General features: G+C 59.1%; 1 protein-coding gene across 6 annotated transcripts in view; it reads right to left on the minus strand.

Moving 5' to 3' along the window:
- NFATC1 (nuclear factor of activated T cells 1) overlaps positions 1-16,847 on the minus strand; it is an 87,976-nt gene that overhangs the window by 24,191 nt on the left and 46,938 nt on the right. For 3 of the 6 annotated variants that reach the window (XM_061399466.1, XM_061399462.1, XM_061399461.1), the window contains 2 exons: positions 12,677-12,809; positions 1,671-2,336 (listed from right to left, as the gene is read on the minus strand). In XM_061399466.1, coding sequence (XP_061255450.1) covers positions 1,671-2,336; positions 12,677-12,809 — 799 coding nt within the window. Of the gene's footprint in view, positions 1-1,670; positions 2,337-12,256; positions 12,810-16,847 lie in introns of those variants that run through there. The other 3 variants (XM_061399463.1, XM_061399464.1, XM_061399465.1) reach the window with 2 other exon arrangements.

A 16,847-nucleotide genomic window follows, 5' to 3' on the forward strand; every position in this document is an offset into this window, starting at 1 on the left:
TGCCTTTATTCTGCACCAGACGGTCTTCCGAGGACTGACAAGGGGCTGACTCGCATTTACACGGTAGCTCCCGTGAGCGAGTGGGTCCCGGGCTGGGACCATTGTGAGCAGAGATGGCCTCTCTAGGAACCCACAAGCACAGCTCACAAGGGGGGCGCCTGCTGTGAAGCGAGCATTTAGGAACAAGAACACTCATGAGCTGGTGAGCTCGCGTGAGGAAGGAGCCGGAGAGGCACCAGAAGGGCCCCAGGCCGCCCAATCGGAAGGAGACCTGCTAGGCCCGGGGTCCACCTGAGCGGACGGGGACCTGCCAGGCCCAGGGCCCTCCTGGTCACTGGGCTGGGGGCTGTGACCAGGTGTCCCCACCAGGAAGGCCCATGTGCCCTGGGTCCGGCTGTACCCACACCTCAGGTGGGAATGGGCACCAAGGGTGAGGGTGGGTGCTGGGACTGCACGCCCAGCGACTCTCCCCAGAGGGTCCCTGGGGCAGAACACAGGCGTGGGGGAGACGGCAGTCATGGAAAGATGCCCACATGTCTGGCTCTGATTTCAGGGAAAAGGCCAGGAGCCTCAACGGTGGAGGCAGAAAGGCCGAGGTGGCCGACAGGGGTTGGGGGTGTGGGGCCGTGCCCAGGACTGTCCTGCGGTTCTCGGGTTCCCCAAGTCCTGCAGCTGGGGAGCTGGGCGCCAGGTGGGCACTGGGTCATAGCCTGCTCGGGGACTGACTTACACCGGGGAGATGGGCTGCTGGCTGACAGAGGCCAGACGCCCACATGGATGCACCATGCGGGGCCCACGTGAGCACCGAGTCACCTAACTGACAACACCTGGGGCCCTGGCCTTTTGTCCCAAAGCAAGAAAAAAAATCTCTCGACCAGGTGCCATCTATCATCATTTCATAGGAAGACCTCATATCAGAAAGTATGCATCATCAACCTAACTGCAGGCATCCCCAAAACACGCCCTACATCCACCCAAACTCGTCCCCGCGGAGTGGGCACTGCGCTGGGTGGGTGCGCTGGAGTGCCGCCCTACCTCCCCATCCGATCACCGGGCTCCCAGGTGGCACAGTGGTGAAGAGCCTGCCGGCCCGTGCAAGAGACACACGGGCTTGATCCCTGCATCAGGAAGAGCCCCCGGATCTGGGTAACCCACTCCAGTGTTCTTGCTGGAGAATCCCATGGACAGAGGAGCCGAGAGGGTTACAGTCTAGGATTGCAAAGGGCTGGACGCGACAGCCAACACGCACAGAACACATGGCTTCACAAGCTAAACAGAGCGAAAGCCACTCACTTTTAGCTATTTGACCACTTAATGATGGTTCACATAACTAGAGAGGCACTTCAGACGCTAAGCAACAAGCTGGGCCCACAGCCGAGTCCAAGGAGGCCTCTTGTCCTCACGGGACATCTCAGCTGGTAGAGGCCGTGTTCCAGGGACCGTGGTCACCACACCTGGCATTGCCACAGGGACCACGTGCCCCCAGGATGCACAGAACAGGCACCCTCTGGGCGGGGATGGCGTCCCCCACTGGCCGGCGGTGGCACTGCTGACCGCCGGTACTTCCTGGTGTGACACATGCCAGGCACACTCCCGGGGCGGTGGGCACGCTCCAGGCCGGGGCCCCTCGGCCCAGGGCTGGGCGCGCGCCTGCTGTGGCGGGCACTTACCGTCATCCAGGTCGAGCGGGTCCAGCTCCTGAGGCTCTCGCTTGACCGTTACGGGAATGGGGGCCAGACTACGATTACTGTCCTCACGCACCTCGGGCGGCGGCGGGGGCCGGGCGGCGGCGGGCTCGCTGCTCGGAACCTCAGGTGGCTGGTGCTGCTGGTGGCCCGTCCCGCAGGGGTGCGCTGGGCCACAGGGCTGCAGGCAGGTCAGCTCTCGGGTCCCAGGCGGCAGCGGAGAGGAGGGGCTGTGGGGACAGAGTGCTGGCCGGCGCCCCGGGGAGCAGCTACCGCTTGACGTCGGACTCACCTGTGGCTGCAGCAGAGTGGGGGGCGGTGGCTGGGGGGGCCCGGGAGGCACACCCGAGGGTCTTGGCGCCTCCTGGCTGGCGAGGACCCCACCGACTGGCCGCGGAAGTCCGAGGGGGCTGTGGCCCGGGCCGGCCGTGGCCGAGCCGTAAGGGGCGCAGGAAAGGTCGTGGAGCTCAGGGCTGGCACTGCCCTGTGGACGGGGTGGGAAGCCAGGCATGAGGCAGGCTCCCGGGTCGGGCGGCAGGGCGAGCGGCTGGCCGTAGCAAGGCTTGGGGAGCGGGCTCAGGCCCTGGCTCATTGGTCCACAGGTGAGGGCAGGCTCGTAATCATCGCTGGGCTCCGTTTTTATGATTGGAACTGCGAGGAGGAAAAAAAAAAAATTAAATAAACATGAGCTGCAGATGGGAGCACCGGGGCGGGCTTGTGGCTAGGATACCCTCTGAAAACAAACAGCGCTTTGACTGAGTCCCTGTGTGTCTCCTGCCTGGTTCTCCCACCCAATTAAAACGAGGGCGTGAGTCATCGGTTCGGGAGAGCTGCAGCTGGTTCTCAGGCCGAGAGCACTGTTTTCCTTGGACTCTCCTGCGGCACTAATGTGCTATAAAAACCCATCTGCGAGCTGTAGCAGAAGCCTGGACCCAAGGGCCCGTGGATTTGTAGCAATCAAAGCGAAAATTTTAACTTGGATGTACTACTGCGTTTCTGCTGCTACCGACATACTGATAAATGTCTGACATGGGGTGAACTTGAGCAAAGAGTAAGATGGCGCTTAGAGATCAATAAAAATCCAATAGAAAAGGCGAGTGTCCACTTGCTACAGGAGAGAAGCCTTCAGCCGCTAGACAAGGAAACGCTTTTATACCAGCAAGAATGCCAGCCCTCCTTCCTGCGCACAGGTTCGTTCCCAGGGGAAAATGCACGACTACGGCCACAGGGTCCTGCGCAGTGCCTCTGGGTACTCCCAGCGTGCTGAAAGCCAGGCTGGAAAGTGGCACCACGGGCGCTGGATTGTCCCTTCCCTCCCTCCAGGCTGTGGGCCTGACCAGGCCCCGAGGGCGCTGAGCCCTGTGCCCTGGGGTCTGCGGTGGGCTGGGCTCCACCACGGCCACCCTGCCTGGCGGCTCTCTTCCTGTGTCTCATTTCTCCTTGGTTGCTGTCTATTACACACACGCTCACAAGAGACACGCTGATGGTCGCGTTCCCTGGAGAGCGATTGGTGAGAGCACAGTTGATTTCACAACAGACGCCCAGCGCTGCAGTGCGCAGTAGGAGGAAGGACAATGAGCTGTCACCAGATCCTCCTGACCACGTCTTCGCCTCTTCGTGTGTGTGGGGCTGGCCTCCTGGAGTTGGGGTGGGCGGCGTGGAGGGAACGCCCCTCGCCATCCCAGCCCGCGGGCCTCCGCGCACCCAGCCTCCGCCTTAAGTAAATAAAGCTCCTCTCAGACGCAGCTTTGCTGGAACACAGTCTCGAGCCAGTGCGGGTGCACATCTGTTCTCTGTTATGGCTGGTGCCTGCAACCCACAGCAGCCTGGAGGACCAGGACCGGCTTTCCCAAAGCCCGTCCACAGGGCGCCTGGGCAGCGCCGTGGCCGCGTAGCTGGGACCTGGGGACACTGACGTGAGAGCACATGGCCCCGCTCAGCGTCACCAGGTCCCGGCTTGCACCCGGGATGCCTAGCGGAGTTGTTCCCTTTGGTCTTGCCCTCCCTGTGCCCCCTCCGCAGCCCTGTTCCCGTTCTTCCTGCCTGTGCGGGCAGAGAGGCACCGGGTCCCCAGGCAGTGCGGCAGCTGGAAGGCTGGGGAGAAGCACAGCGGGTGATGGCCACCATGTGGGTCCTGCGGGCAGAGCCAGGGTCATCACTCCCATCCCCAAAGTCAGGTCGGGTGGACAGCTGGGGCGTCCCTGGCATCCTTGGACAGGACGTGTCCAGCATGGCAGGTGTGGGCACGGCAGGCATCCTCACTCCCAGCGCTGGTCGGTCTCCATCAGCCAGGCTGACTCCCGCAGCCCTGGCCTGCCTGGTGCCCACGCATCACTTGCGGTCCTTTGCTGGGCGAGAGACTTCTCTCTCGAGCACATAGCTGCCAGGGCTTTGTGTGAGGGGCTCCAGATACCACTGGGCAGGATTCAGAGATGCCTCACAGGCTGCTGGCGGACACGAAGAAAGGCCAGCTGACCCAGGTTGACTGCATGTCGGGAAACACCCGCAGGTCCTGGTTCCCGCAGCAGCCCTGTGGGTCTCCCATGGGTATATGTCTCCCACGGTTCCATGGGTGCGGGTTTCCTGTGATTCTAAGTTCCCCTTCGTGCGCGTCTCCCACAGCCCCGTGGGTGCGAGTTTCCTGTAACTCTGTGTCCCCTTTCGTGAGGGTCTTCTGTGGCCCACTGGGTGCGGGTTTCCTGTGACTCTGTGTCCCCCTTCCTGCAGGTCTCCCACGGCCCTGTGGGTGTGGGTATCCCGAGACTCTGTGTTCCCCTTCTTTCGGGTCTCATGCAGCCCTGTGGGTGCGGGTTTCCCGAGAACTTCCTGTCCCCCGTCTTGCGGGTCTCCCGTGGCCTGTGGGTGCGGTTCTCCCGTGACTCTGTGTCCCCCTTCTTGTGGGTCTCCTGCGGCACTGTGGGTGCGGGTCTCCCATGACTCCATGTCCCCCTTCCTGCGGGTCTCCCATGGCCCCGTGGGTGTGTGCAAGACCCGCCCCTCCAGCGTGGGTGTGCTACTTCCCCACACGGATGCCACAGGATGCAGAGACCGCAGGCCCCAGGGGAGGGCACGCGCTGGGCCCAGGGCTGTTCCGAGTCCAGACTGGGTCCCCAAGGTTCGGTGTGCCTGTGGGCCCCACGTCCGAGGGCGTGTGCAGAACCACTTTCAGATGCGACCCCTCCCCTCCAATCTGCACACCCGTGGTCAGCAGCGGCCACAGCCTGGGGCTTCTGCAGTAAGCACCGTCCCCTCAGCCTGGGGCCCCACGTGGAAGCCGCTTCAGGAGACGCCTCGACTGGGTCCGAGCCCCATGTGCCTCCTGATTGGAGCTCCAGCCCTGAGTCCCACATCCCAGTGAGGCGGTGGGGAGAGGGGGCCGGGGGCCTTGACGGAGACACCAGTCCCACGGGTCACAGACCCCGCGATGCGCCTGCCTGCTGCCCGCTGAGAAGCCCGGTGTGAGGCGGCTCCCGTGCGGGCGAGGTGGCCTCTCCAGGAGCCGGCCGCCTGCCTGGACCGTGCTGCGGAGCGGGGCAGGCTTCCAGCCAGGACCATAGGAAGCGGTAGGGGGCGCGCTGGGGCGGGGCCTTCCAACGGGGCAGCACTGGCGCCTGTCACCAGACAAGCCGGGCGGCTGCTTCTGCGCACGCGCGGCCCGGACGACACCGGTTACGCTCTGCGTCGGCGCCGACGTGCAGAGCCCAGGGCCTCAGAGCGGCAGGTCCGGCAGGTTAAGCCAATGCCCTCGGGGCTCCTCTCCCATGCCGCGTTCTCAGCCTGGTGCCAGGGCAGGCTCACCTCCTTCTTCAGGTGCCCCTTCAGCGCTTTAACCAGCCCCCTGCCCACCTCACCTGCTCTGGCGGAGCTGTGGGGAAATGCCGGGGCTGGTTTGCCTGCTGCACGGCGGCAGCCGCACCACCGGGGCTGGCGGAGGGCGGGAGCAGGAGGGCGTCTGTGTGGCCGTGGGCACTGGCGTCAGGTCGTGAGCCCATGCGGACCCCGAGTCCCCACCACAGAGGGTGGACGTGACCCAGGTTGCGTCCCCCCACCCGTAGCCCCCGGGTCCCCACGGGCGCACAGCTCCGGTTCCTCGGTGACCCGGCCGAGCGGGGCCTTCTCGCTCAGACGTCTTCCTGTGTCTGCATCCCGCGCTCGCCCCCACCCTGAAGCCCCAGCACGAGGCCATCTCGACGGCTCCCTTTGGGAAGAAACTCGTGCTCTTAAGGAGATGACCCCCCTCCCCCCGCCCACCCTGGGGGCTTCACACGGTGCCCGGACGGTGACTGAGAGAGACTCCAGCGAGTCAGCCCCGCCGGGGGCACTTCCAGGCAGCGTCCGGCAGACGTGGGGTCCTGGCACACCTGCCCGCTCTCTTCACGACACCTGGCACGGTATGCAGACGGAGACGACTGGACAAGAAACAGTGACAGACACCGAGAAGAGGCACTCTTCTGATGGACGGACAGATGGACGGACATGGCCACACCTGGGTCGAGGGCCAGCGTCCACACCGCACGTGTGTGGGTGGACTTGGGCCCCGGAAGCACCTGCCGGCTGCGTGGCCTCTGGGCTGACCCCACGGCCCCCAGTCAGGTGACGTCCAGCTAGGAGGGGACTGAGGGCCCAACAAGCACGGTTTCCACTGGCGCAGGAGGAGCCAGGGTTGGGCTGACCCCACAGCCCAAGGGGCTGCTGCCAATGGACCTGCCCCACACGGATGCTGGGCAGCGAAACCCCGGGACCGGTGACGGCGTCTGGAGGCGGACAGCAGGGAGGGGGCGGGTCAGCGAGGGGAGGGGGCCGACGCCGCGGGGCCGTGGTCCAGAGAGAGGGTCTCACTGTCCATTGACATGGGGAATGCAGGACACAGAGGACATGGGGACATGGGACACAGGGTGAGGGGGACACAGGACATGGGGGGACACAGGGGACATGGGACACAGGGAGGGGGACCCGGGACACAGGGAGAGGGGGACACGGGACATGGGACACAGGGAGGGGGACACACGGGGGGATATGGGGGACACAGCAAAGGGGACACAGTGTGGGGGGGCGTCTGTGAGCCAGGTGGGCCAGGCCCCCCTCCCCGACCTGGCACCCCCAGCACCTGAGCTGACTGCAGGCTCTCCAGGCAGGCAGGGACCTCTGTGGGAGATACCACCCTGGCGCCTGGAGCGCCACCTGAGGACAGCAGGAGCGTGAGCCCGCCCGGCCCCGCCCGCACGGGAGAGGCTGTCCTCCCGGAGAGCAAAGCCCAAACTGCCTTCTGTTTGTTACGTGACATTCGAGCTGTGAACACAGACACCCGCAACAGAACTTCAGGGCATGGTTTCTGAGGCAGGAATCGTGGGCATGGAGCTGCCTGAGCTGCCAGCCCCGGTGAAGACACCTCTGTGCGTGTCCTGGGCAGAAGGGAGCCGTGGGGGTGGGCGGCTGGACCAGAGGATGAGGGGACTCGAGTGCACGACGGCAAGAGTGACGTCTCCTCCTCTGCGGACAAGCTCTGGCCTCCCCAAGCACTTGCATCAGGTCCTGGGTCTCAGAGGACAAGCTCCCGGCTTGGGGCGGGAACCTCACAACCGCGAGAGGCGCTGAGACCTCAGGTCTGTGCTGGCGGGAGCTCCGGTCTAGCCTGATGGGGGTGCTGCCCGGCAGCTCTGCAGGAGCATCGAGGGGACCCCAAGAGACAGAGCAACTGCAGGCTCGGGCACGCTGAGATGGACCAGCTTCACGGCTCTAAAGCAGACATGTGGGGTGTGAGCTGGCGAGGCGGCCTGGCCATCCGTGGCGATGGCACCGCTGGGTCGGCCCTGCCTGGGGATCTGACTCCTCTGATTAGGCTGACGATGGATGGCGGGCAGAACAGACAAAATGAACCAACGAGTGGGTCGCTTTTGGGTTTCACCCGGTGCTGCAAAAGCTGCGTCAGAAGGACCGTGCCTCACCCTCTTGCGTTTGGTCCAGGCAGCTGCGTGTCCGGGGCTGTGACTCACTGGGGGCCCTGGGGTGACCTCTGTGTGAGCGCCTCGTGGGGATCTGGAGTCGCCAAGTCGCTCTGCGAGGTTGTGCCTGGGGGCCCGGCCTCATGCCTGACTCAGACCGCCTCGAGTTTCGGTGGCCGGTGGCCCTCGGTGTCCACCCTCCACCCTCCTCAATCCACAGTGTGTGACGGTCTCTGCAGGGGATGCCTGGTGTGGCTGTGCTGGGCTCTGGGCCCAGACCCCCACAGAAAGGGCGCCCACGTTCTTTCCCACCAGTTCAGGCCCCTGATTCACCCACCCCCATCGTTCCTCTCTTCCAAGCTCAGACCCCTCCCTGCAAAGTCGAGGCCGGGCAGCAGCCTGAAGCAGTCGCTGGTCAAGACAGCCGACGGTACTGACCCCATGGAGGCCTTTAGAGGTGAACAGTCTCCAGTCCCCCCCGAATGCCTGGGCTCTCCACCACCAGCTCCAGACAGCAAGGCCAGCGGCACGCAGGCCAGACCCACAGCAAGGAGCTGAGGCCCACAGCAAAGAGTGTCCAAGCCCCCTCCCCCAACTCGTCCCTCTGGGGCCAGCAGCAGGGCCCTGGACACACGGGCAACCAGCTCCCAGCTCCCGTGTGGCAAGTTTAATGTGGAAAGAGCTAGAAACACAGATCCCTCGTCCCTGGCTGGAGCTGTGAGGGAACCCATAAAGCTGGGGTTTAATAACAGCAGGAGAAACCTAGCCAAGTGCCCGCACGAGCCCCCACCCTGCCTGGCCCCCCAGCCACACGGCTGAGCTGACTTGCAAGGTTCCAGGACACCCAGGGACACTGGCCAGGCCACCAACCACAGCGGCTCTCTCCCCACCGCCCTCCCGCCTGCACCCGGCCCCACTCGGTCTTCAGGCGGAAGTTTAGGGGCTGTAGGCCCAGGACGGACACCCCAGCCCTCCGCCCACGTTGGGGGAACGCTGTAGCACCTGCCTGGCCAGGGGGCCGACGGGTCCTCTGAGACGAGGCGAGGCCAGACGGGCCCTGGTGTGGACAGAGGTCCATCTGCAACCCTCTCCTTGGCCCCCTGTTCCTACCAGGAGACGAGATGAGAAAGCTCAGCCTGGGGCCCTCAGGGCGAAGGACGGGGACAGACTGAAGCCCCAGCTTCAGTGAGCTCTGGACATGGGTGCTCCAAGCAAGTGACTCAGGTTGTGCACACACACATGCACGCATACACACACATGTGTCTCAGATCAGAGGCACGGCTCCCTGCGGTCAAGGCCACAAAGACGCAGCTGTGATACAGCGGGGGGAGGGGGCGTAGGGGCCCACTGGGATCTGTGACCTGAGGGGATGCTGAAGAGTGGGCACCCGCGAGGCCTGGCTTAGAGGAGTGATCAGAGGGCGGCCTGGGGGCGGCCCCCGAAGCTCACTGCCGGGTGTGCACACTGGCTTCTGGGAGGTCAAGACTCGGGATGGAATGTCAGTGCCACAAACTCGGGGAAAGACGAGCCAGGCGCCCAGCAGAAAGGTCAGCCCAGAGCTGGCTGTGAGGCAAGGTCGCGGGGCTGACGGCCCAGGCGAGACAGCTGCCTGCCCGTGACTCCGGCCACCAGCTCTGGCCACCCTGCTGACCTGGACCCAGCAAGTGTGCGACCCTCGGCCTCAGGCTCTTGGAGATGGCTTCTCCATCGGCGGAGGCCACGTGGGCGCCTGAATGTCCCCAGGGCTTTCTCGCAATCCCGGCAAAACTCCTGGACCCTTGTGTCCTGAGCAAAAGGCAGGCAGGGGGCCAGGTGCCACGGCCAGCAGTCCAGGGAACAGCTAGAAGCATCTCAGACCAGAGACAGGCTCTTCAGACCCCAGGCTCTGCTGGACTCTCAACTCAGTAGCACGCAGACTTCCCTCTGTGACCCTGAGGTCATTAGTTGGGCTTCTTCCCTGCATGCGGGCTGCCTGTCCCAGGGGCACCAGGCATTGCCAAGAACGCAAGCCCCAGGGACACAGCTAAAGTGGACACTGCCGTCCCCCAGACTTGGGAGCCGCCCCCCACAGGCAGGCTGCTTTGCATCTTTAACACAGCTGGTACGTGGGAACTTAAGGACCGTCACTGCTCCCCAGAAGGTTTCAGTCCCATGACAGGACCAGGGCCTTCAGCTCAGTTACCCCAGAGACTGCACGCTTCCTTTCAGAAGACTGCGAGTTAAACCCAGACGGTGACCAACCAGACACGGAGGGAACACCCCAGCCGCACGCGCTGTGTCTGCAGCACAAGCGCCTGGATAGATGTCTGCTCTGCTCTGCCCTCGGCCTTCGCCCAGAGACACTGCACAGAGCCCGACTCTGCCTGCTCGGCTCGCCCTGGGTGTCCCATCGCAGCTGGAGACTTCTCCCCACAAGGGAAAGAAAATGAAAGTGAAAGTCACTCAGCCGTGTGCGACTCTTTGCAACCCCATGGACTGTAGCCCTCCAGGCCAGAATACTGGAGTGGTTGCCATGCCCTCCTCCAGGGTTCTTTCTGACTCAGGGATTGAACCCAGGTCTCCAGCATTGCAGGTGGATTCTTTACCGTCTGAGCCACCAGGGAAGGGACCCAAACTGCCTGGGCCCCATGTAGGCCAGCAGCCAGGACTCCCTTCCAGGCTGAACAGCTGATGCTAACGTTATGTGGCGGACGGCCGGGGACAGGGGGCTGCGGTGGGTTTCCCTGTGGTCGAGGCTTCCGGGGGTGAGGGCAGGGTTGAGACACAATGTGGGGAGAGGGTGGGGATGTGGGGATTTGCCCGCCTGCACCCCCCCCCAGCACCACCACTGTTGTGAAGACTCAGCCTGAAGCTGAAGGAGGCAGTGACAGTGGGAAGAACACCAAACCCAAAACTGGAAACTTGAATTCTGTTTTTTCATTCATGCATTTATTTTTTTTTAAAGAAAAAAAAAAACACACATATAGGGATGGCCCCTGTGATTTGGTAAGAAGTCAGGGCTGCCTAGGGGCTGCTCATAGGGAACCTGCAGTACAGTGGAGTGTCTGTAATCACAGCCCCTTGGGGCATGGAGACCACTCAGGAAGGTGGGCAGGGCTGGGCTCCAGGGGCAGGTGGCATGGCCCCCTTGGCCTCTGGGGATGAAGCAAATGTCCAGGAGAGATGTGAAGGGAGACCAGGCCACACGGCCATGCTCTGGACAGACAGACAGATGGACAGAGGATTTACGGGTGGAGCAGGGTCACCAGCTGAAAGGGGCATTCCGGGCAGACATAGAGGATAGAGTGTGGAGTCGGGGCAGGTCACTGCTGGTGGCGGGGCCTGCAGGACTGAAGGACAGCTGCAGGGAAGGGGAGATGGGGGCCCCAAGACAGCCCCGCCCACGACCTCAGCAACGTCTCTTTGGGGGCCTCAGTACCCCCATCTGAAAGGCCCCGTGAACACTGGGGCATCTGTGTTAGTGGGAGGTGAACCTGGAGTGAAATATAGGAAACGATGTTCAAACTAGTTTCTAAACTGCTTCAGACAGTGATTTTTTCTTTATAACATTCAATTTTTAGTCAACCATACTTGAATTTTAATTAGTACGTGATTGTTACATTTTCAAGTCAACATGAGTATTTCTGCCACCAGGGCTGCAGTACTGTGTCCAACAGCAGGCAGGACTTGAGAGGTGCACCCAGTGGGCCACAGATGTGCAGACAGGCCCAGGGCAGGAGGGCGGAGGTTCTCCTCATGCATGGGCCCACGGCAGCACGTTCCTGCGGCTCTGTCCATGTGCACGCTCGTGACGCAGTGACTTTACAGCAAAACCACGTTATTCAAACCTGGAGAGCCTTGGCTACTGTTTTCCTGGAAAACAGTTAATTCTACTGTCTGATGGCCACAGGTTTTCCAGGGCTTTCTGTCACCTAGTCTATTGTGACACAGAGGGTTTCACGTTTAAGAGAAAACTGAAGCCTCCAAAAACATCTTCAAAAGGACATAGCTGCTTTCGCAATTAGTTCTAAGTATGTGATTTCCCTCTTAGATAATAGGGATCTCTCAAGTATTCAGAACAAAAGCCACAGTATAACAGCTGCACTTATATCACACAACGGAATCAGGACTCGGTCCTCTCTGGACACAGACCTGCCTGCCTGGAGGAGGTGGTGGGGGCCAGGGCACCAGGCTGCAGGGCTGAGCTCTGCTGGGAAACAACTGCCTATGAGTTCAGGGGTGAAGCAACGACAGTGTTGCTCTCCTTAAGAAAATAGCCTGGAACATGGAACAGGTGCAAACAGGCCTTTTTAGAACGAGAAACCACCCTTCAAGTGTGTGAATGGACCATGTAAACAAAGTGTTTTTGCTCAAGCAAAGGGTGTTTGGTGAAACAGCATCACCGACTCAATGGACATGAACTTGAGCAAACTGCGGGCGACAGTGGAGAACAGGGAGGCCTGGAGTGCTGCAGTCCATGGGGTCGCAAAGATCGGACGCGACTGAGCGACGCAACAACAACAACGGGTGTTTGGGGGCGAGAGCCTCCCGGCCGAGGGGAGAGGCAATTTTCCAGCCGACAGTTTTATGTGGGACGTCAGCTTGGGGACAGAACCATCATGTTAGTGAATGACCACACCAGTCACCAGCCTCAGGCCTCAGGTTTATTTCTCAAGCCCCTGCAAAATCATGACAACTATTTGCATTTCCACCTTAAGCATCTCGAGAATTTAAATTCACGCCGAGGCCACCTCATCAGCTTCTGAGAACGAAACAGCTGCACCTTCTCACCCCCTTGGCGGTTTCACATTGGCAAGCAGCCTCCAAAGGGTCAGTAATCACCCCCAAATGCAGCCCCACCCCCACAGTAATGAAGGAAAGCACACCAAAAGCTCCACTTCTGTTTGGAAGGAACCGACGATGAGATCTTGCTAACAGGACATGACGGCCGGGCCCACAGTGCGACCACACGGTTTGAAGCGACTGAAACGTCAGGGTCCCTGATTTTCTTTTAGGAAAAGCACCCCGTGGGTTCGTTGGCAGCATTTACGGTTAGAAAGAGAGCGTTACCGTTGGCAGGCAGGTAGGTGAAGTGCTGGTACTGGCTCCGCTTCCTCTTCCCGTTGCAGACGTAGAAGTTGACCTGCACAGGGCTGGTTATCCTCTGGTTGCGGAAAGGCGGGATCTCCACCACCAGCGAGTTCTAGAGAGAAAGAGGTAGGTGAGGGTGGTGAACGACTCACAAGCCAGGGACACAACCACCCACACTCCCCTACCCCGCCGAGAGTGAGGCACGCAGGTTTCTCCCTGGAGAGGCCTGCCCGAGCGCCTGGGGCCCAGGGCTTCTGCATGGCCAGAGCCCAGGGGGGCTGAGGGGGGTGTGCGGGGAGGAGGCGGGGGCTTCATCTAAGATGACGCCGACTGAGTCAGGAGAGAAGTCGTGAGCACAGGTGCCAAGAGGGGACCAGCCACTGGGCAGGACCCCACGCCTCTCTGTCCCCAAACCCAAGCATGACCTGCAGGAAACTGATAGGCCCCCAGGCACCGACTCGCAGTGGACCCAGGAGCACCTGTCCAGCTAACTGGCAGCAGAGACCCAGGGCAAGTGCCCCCCTGGAGATGCTCTGTGCCAATGGCCCAAAGCCCGAGCCACGACCCCGACAATGGATGGGGATGGGAAGGTGGACAGGCAGGCACGATGGACCAGGGGTTTATGGAGGCTGTTGTTACCCTTCTAGGTTTTAAATGAAAGATCAGCAACATCTGCACCAAACTGCCCCCTTTTAAGTACAGATACACAGAGGAGTCACTGGGGCAGGGCCAGCGTGTGTTGTGGGGGAAGAAAGCAGGGAGGGTCTGCGTGCTCAGGTGTCCAGCCATCCACACGAGGGCCCAACCTCAGCACCAAAGAGAGGCCCTGATTTTGGGGGTAGGGTAGGGCAAGATTTCACATCCTAAAAGGTTTCTTCAATGATTTTTATCATACGATTTCAGTTAACAAGAGGAAAATGTATAAGAGAAATCCGTGGCATCACTTTTTTTTTAAGAGTTGTTGTAGCCAATTAACAGCAAAATTGATTGGATCCAGTTAATAATGAAATCTTAAGAATGTTTAAACAGAAAAGTGAGAACTTCAGGGCAACTCTTCCCTTTACAGATGAAAACATGAGGCCCAGTCTGCTGCTAAGGGCAGCTGGTGGGGGGATAGGGGGCAGGACCAGGCCTGCAGCCTGCTCTGGGCTCCGTCTCCTGGGACCACATGTGTGCCAGAAAGTGCATTTCTGTTGTTTTAATAACTTCATCCCATTTGGAACAAGATGCAGTCAGTGGAGCAAAGGGTGGGTAACCCAGAAAGGGCATGTGTGCTCAGTCAGACCCCTGCCGGGGCTGCACCTCTGCCAAGTCTGTGCCCCAGCCCCGCAGCCCGTGTCTGGGAGCCTGGCTTGGGTCGGACAGGCCTGCACTTCAGCCTGGGCTCTGACATCTCCAAGTCTTCACTCCACCACTGGCACAGGGGAGAGGACGAGGAAGACGCTCCTCGGGGCAATGGTCTGAGGAGGGGACTGCAGGGAATGCTGGCACCGGCACACAGCTGGTGCTCAGTGGCAGCAGACATCAGAGTCAACAGCAGAAACGAGGACAAGAGACAGAAAGGCAGAGGGCTTGCTCAAGTTGAGACCAGAACCAGAGCTGGGACGCAGGAGTGGCTGCAGGGGCGCACCGGGACATGCCCGGTGGGGCAAGGAACTTGCAGCAGGTTCCACGTCGGGGGGCCAGGTGCTCTTCGTTCCAAGTGACTGGAGGACTGTGTTTAGATGTGGGCACAGACTGATATGCTGGACAGGTTATTAGATCATGATGAAGCACTAAATGTGCAGTGAGGGTAGAGGTCAGAAGGGAAACCTGTCTCTCCAGCACCAGGGCAAGAGGTCCAAACGGCTCTCAGCACATTCGTGCCTCTTACTTTGAGAAAACCCACCATCTACACTTCTCATGGTCATACATAAACCACACACGCAGTGCCACCCAGCCTTGTTGAAATGGATAATGTGTATGTACGTGTGTGTGTGTACAGATACATACCAACTGTATACACTGCTTAAGGTCATACATAAACCACACACGCAGTGCCACCCAGCCTCGTTGAAATGTATAATGTGTATGTATGTGTGTGTGCGTGTAGATACACGCCCATGACAGGAAAAGGGTGGAAGGAAATACGCCCACGTGTTAATGGTGGCCACATCCCACTGAAATTTCACTAGGCGTTTTCCTTTTTAAACTTTGTTAATATCGTCCAAGTTTCCACAATGAATATGGCACGCTTTCATAATTAGAAGAAATATATGAAAGTAAACTTCATTTAAGAGATAAGAAAGGTGAAACCGTAAAGCTGAAGCACATCGCTGTTCACATGCTTTTCTCTCAGAACACACGATTGATAATGGTTAAGTTTTCTTTAAAATATGCACTGTTCACAGTGGAAAAGGAAACCCAACAACGGAAAATCTGAACATGCAAACTTGGCGGAATTATTTCGATGCCAAAAATGCATAGTTTCTGCTGGCCTCTCCTTCCTGCCCAGGGAGAAGGGGTGGGTAGCCCGGGGGCAGAGGACTTGGGCCTACAGGGGGCCTGGAACCCGGAGCCAAGGGCCTCTGTTTCGGGGTGACCGCCAGTGGCTGGTATTGGTCACAGCAAACCCGAGGCCCACCTCTGTAACTGTGGGGCCTGGAGTCCTTGTCCAGAAGTGGAGTTCCTAAGGCAGCAGCATCTCCCCAAGGGAACCAGGGGGAGCCGTGAGGCAGCGTGTGAGGTTAGAGGCCTGGACACCCTGGGGGGTGGTGACAGTGGGATACAGGCGTCCTCCCTGGGCCTGGGAGGAAAGGTTGCCCTTAATACCATTTGGAAAGGTTTCTGTAAATGCATCAGTGCTTGGAAAAGGAAGCTAAAGTCACAGGTAAAGATGCTTGTGGTAGTTATGTATAGATGTGAGAGCTGGACCACAGAGTAGGCTGAGCGCCGAAGAATTGATGCTTTCAAATTATGGTGCTGGGGAAGACTTGAGAGTCCCTTGGACAGCAAGATCAAACCAGTCAATTCAACAGGAAATCAACCCTGAATATTCACTGGAAGGACTGATGCTGAAGCTGAAGCTCCAGTACTTTGGCCACCTGATGCAAAAAGCTGACTCACTGGAAAAGACCCTGATGCTGCGAAAGAATGAAGGCAGCAAGAGGAGGAGGCGACAGGATGAGATGGCTGGATGGCATCATCGACTCAATGGACATGAGTTTGAGCAAGCTCTGGGAGTTGGTGAAGGACAGGGAAGTCTGGTATGCTGCAGTCCATGGAGTTGCAAAGAGCTGGACATGACTTAGCAGCTCAACAACAGCATGCTTCTTCCTGATGAAGCCACCTGTGTGGAGGGAGGGGATTCCAGACACAGGGCAGAGGGTACCGGGATCACGTCTGCAAATCTCGTGGCCGACAGAGAAAATTCAGTCCTTATCACGAATGAGACTTTGAACAATGACTCCCACTGCCTGTGCTCTCAGGAATGCACCATCCACACGCCACCATCAAGAGGGGCCAGTGGGACGAGGGAGAGACAGTGGAGGAACTTTGAACTTCAAAAAATCACCGTAGAATGTAAGAGTAATATAAAATAATTAAATATAAATCTATTACATTTAAATTATTAATTACCTCATTCAAGATGTTTGTATTCTTATTTTTTCTGCACTTGATAAAACATTCTCAGAGAAATGTTGATGTGTCTTATGGCGATTATATTTTCTTGTCCCTTATATTTCTTCTGATTTTTGATTTATGTATCTTTGTTTTTTTGCTGTTAGGTGTCTAACATTTTATAATATCTATCTTCTTTGTGAATTGTACCTTTCATCATTAAAAAAATTCATCTTTTTTCATTTAAAATAAATAAGTTAAAAATTTTTAAAGTAAAGGATTTTTAAAAGAAAAAAAATCACCTGCCAGCCTGTGCATTGTTACCTGAAGGTTCCTCCTGCTCTGTGAAGACAAAGGAGGACAGACACTCGGAGGTGGACAGTAATCCAACCCGTCAATAAACACTTCAGACACAAGGTCTCCACACCCCAACCAGAAGGCAGGGGCTGGGAGTGTGGGTGACAGCACAGGGCTGCTCTGCTGGGCATTCTTACAAAATAAAGATGCGGGCCGAAAGGCGTACCGTGTCAGCACTCATCCAGAGGAAGGA

This window comes from Bos javanicus, chromosome 24 (genome assembly GCF_032452875.1).
Source record: "Bos javanicus breed banteng chromosome 24, ARS-OSU_banteng_1.0, whole genome shotgun sequence".
Lineage (NCBI taxonomy): Eukaryota > Metazoa > Chordata > Mammalia > Artiodactyla > Bovidae > Bos > Bos javanicus.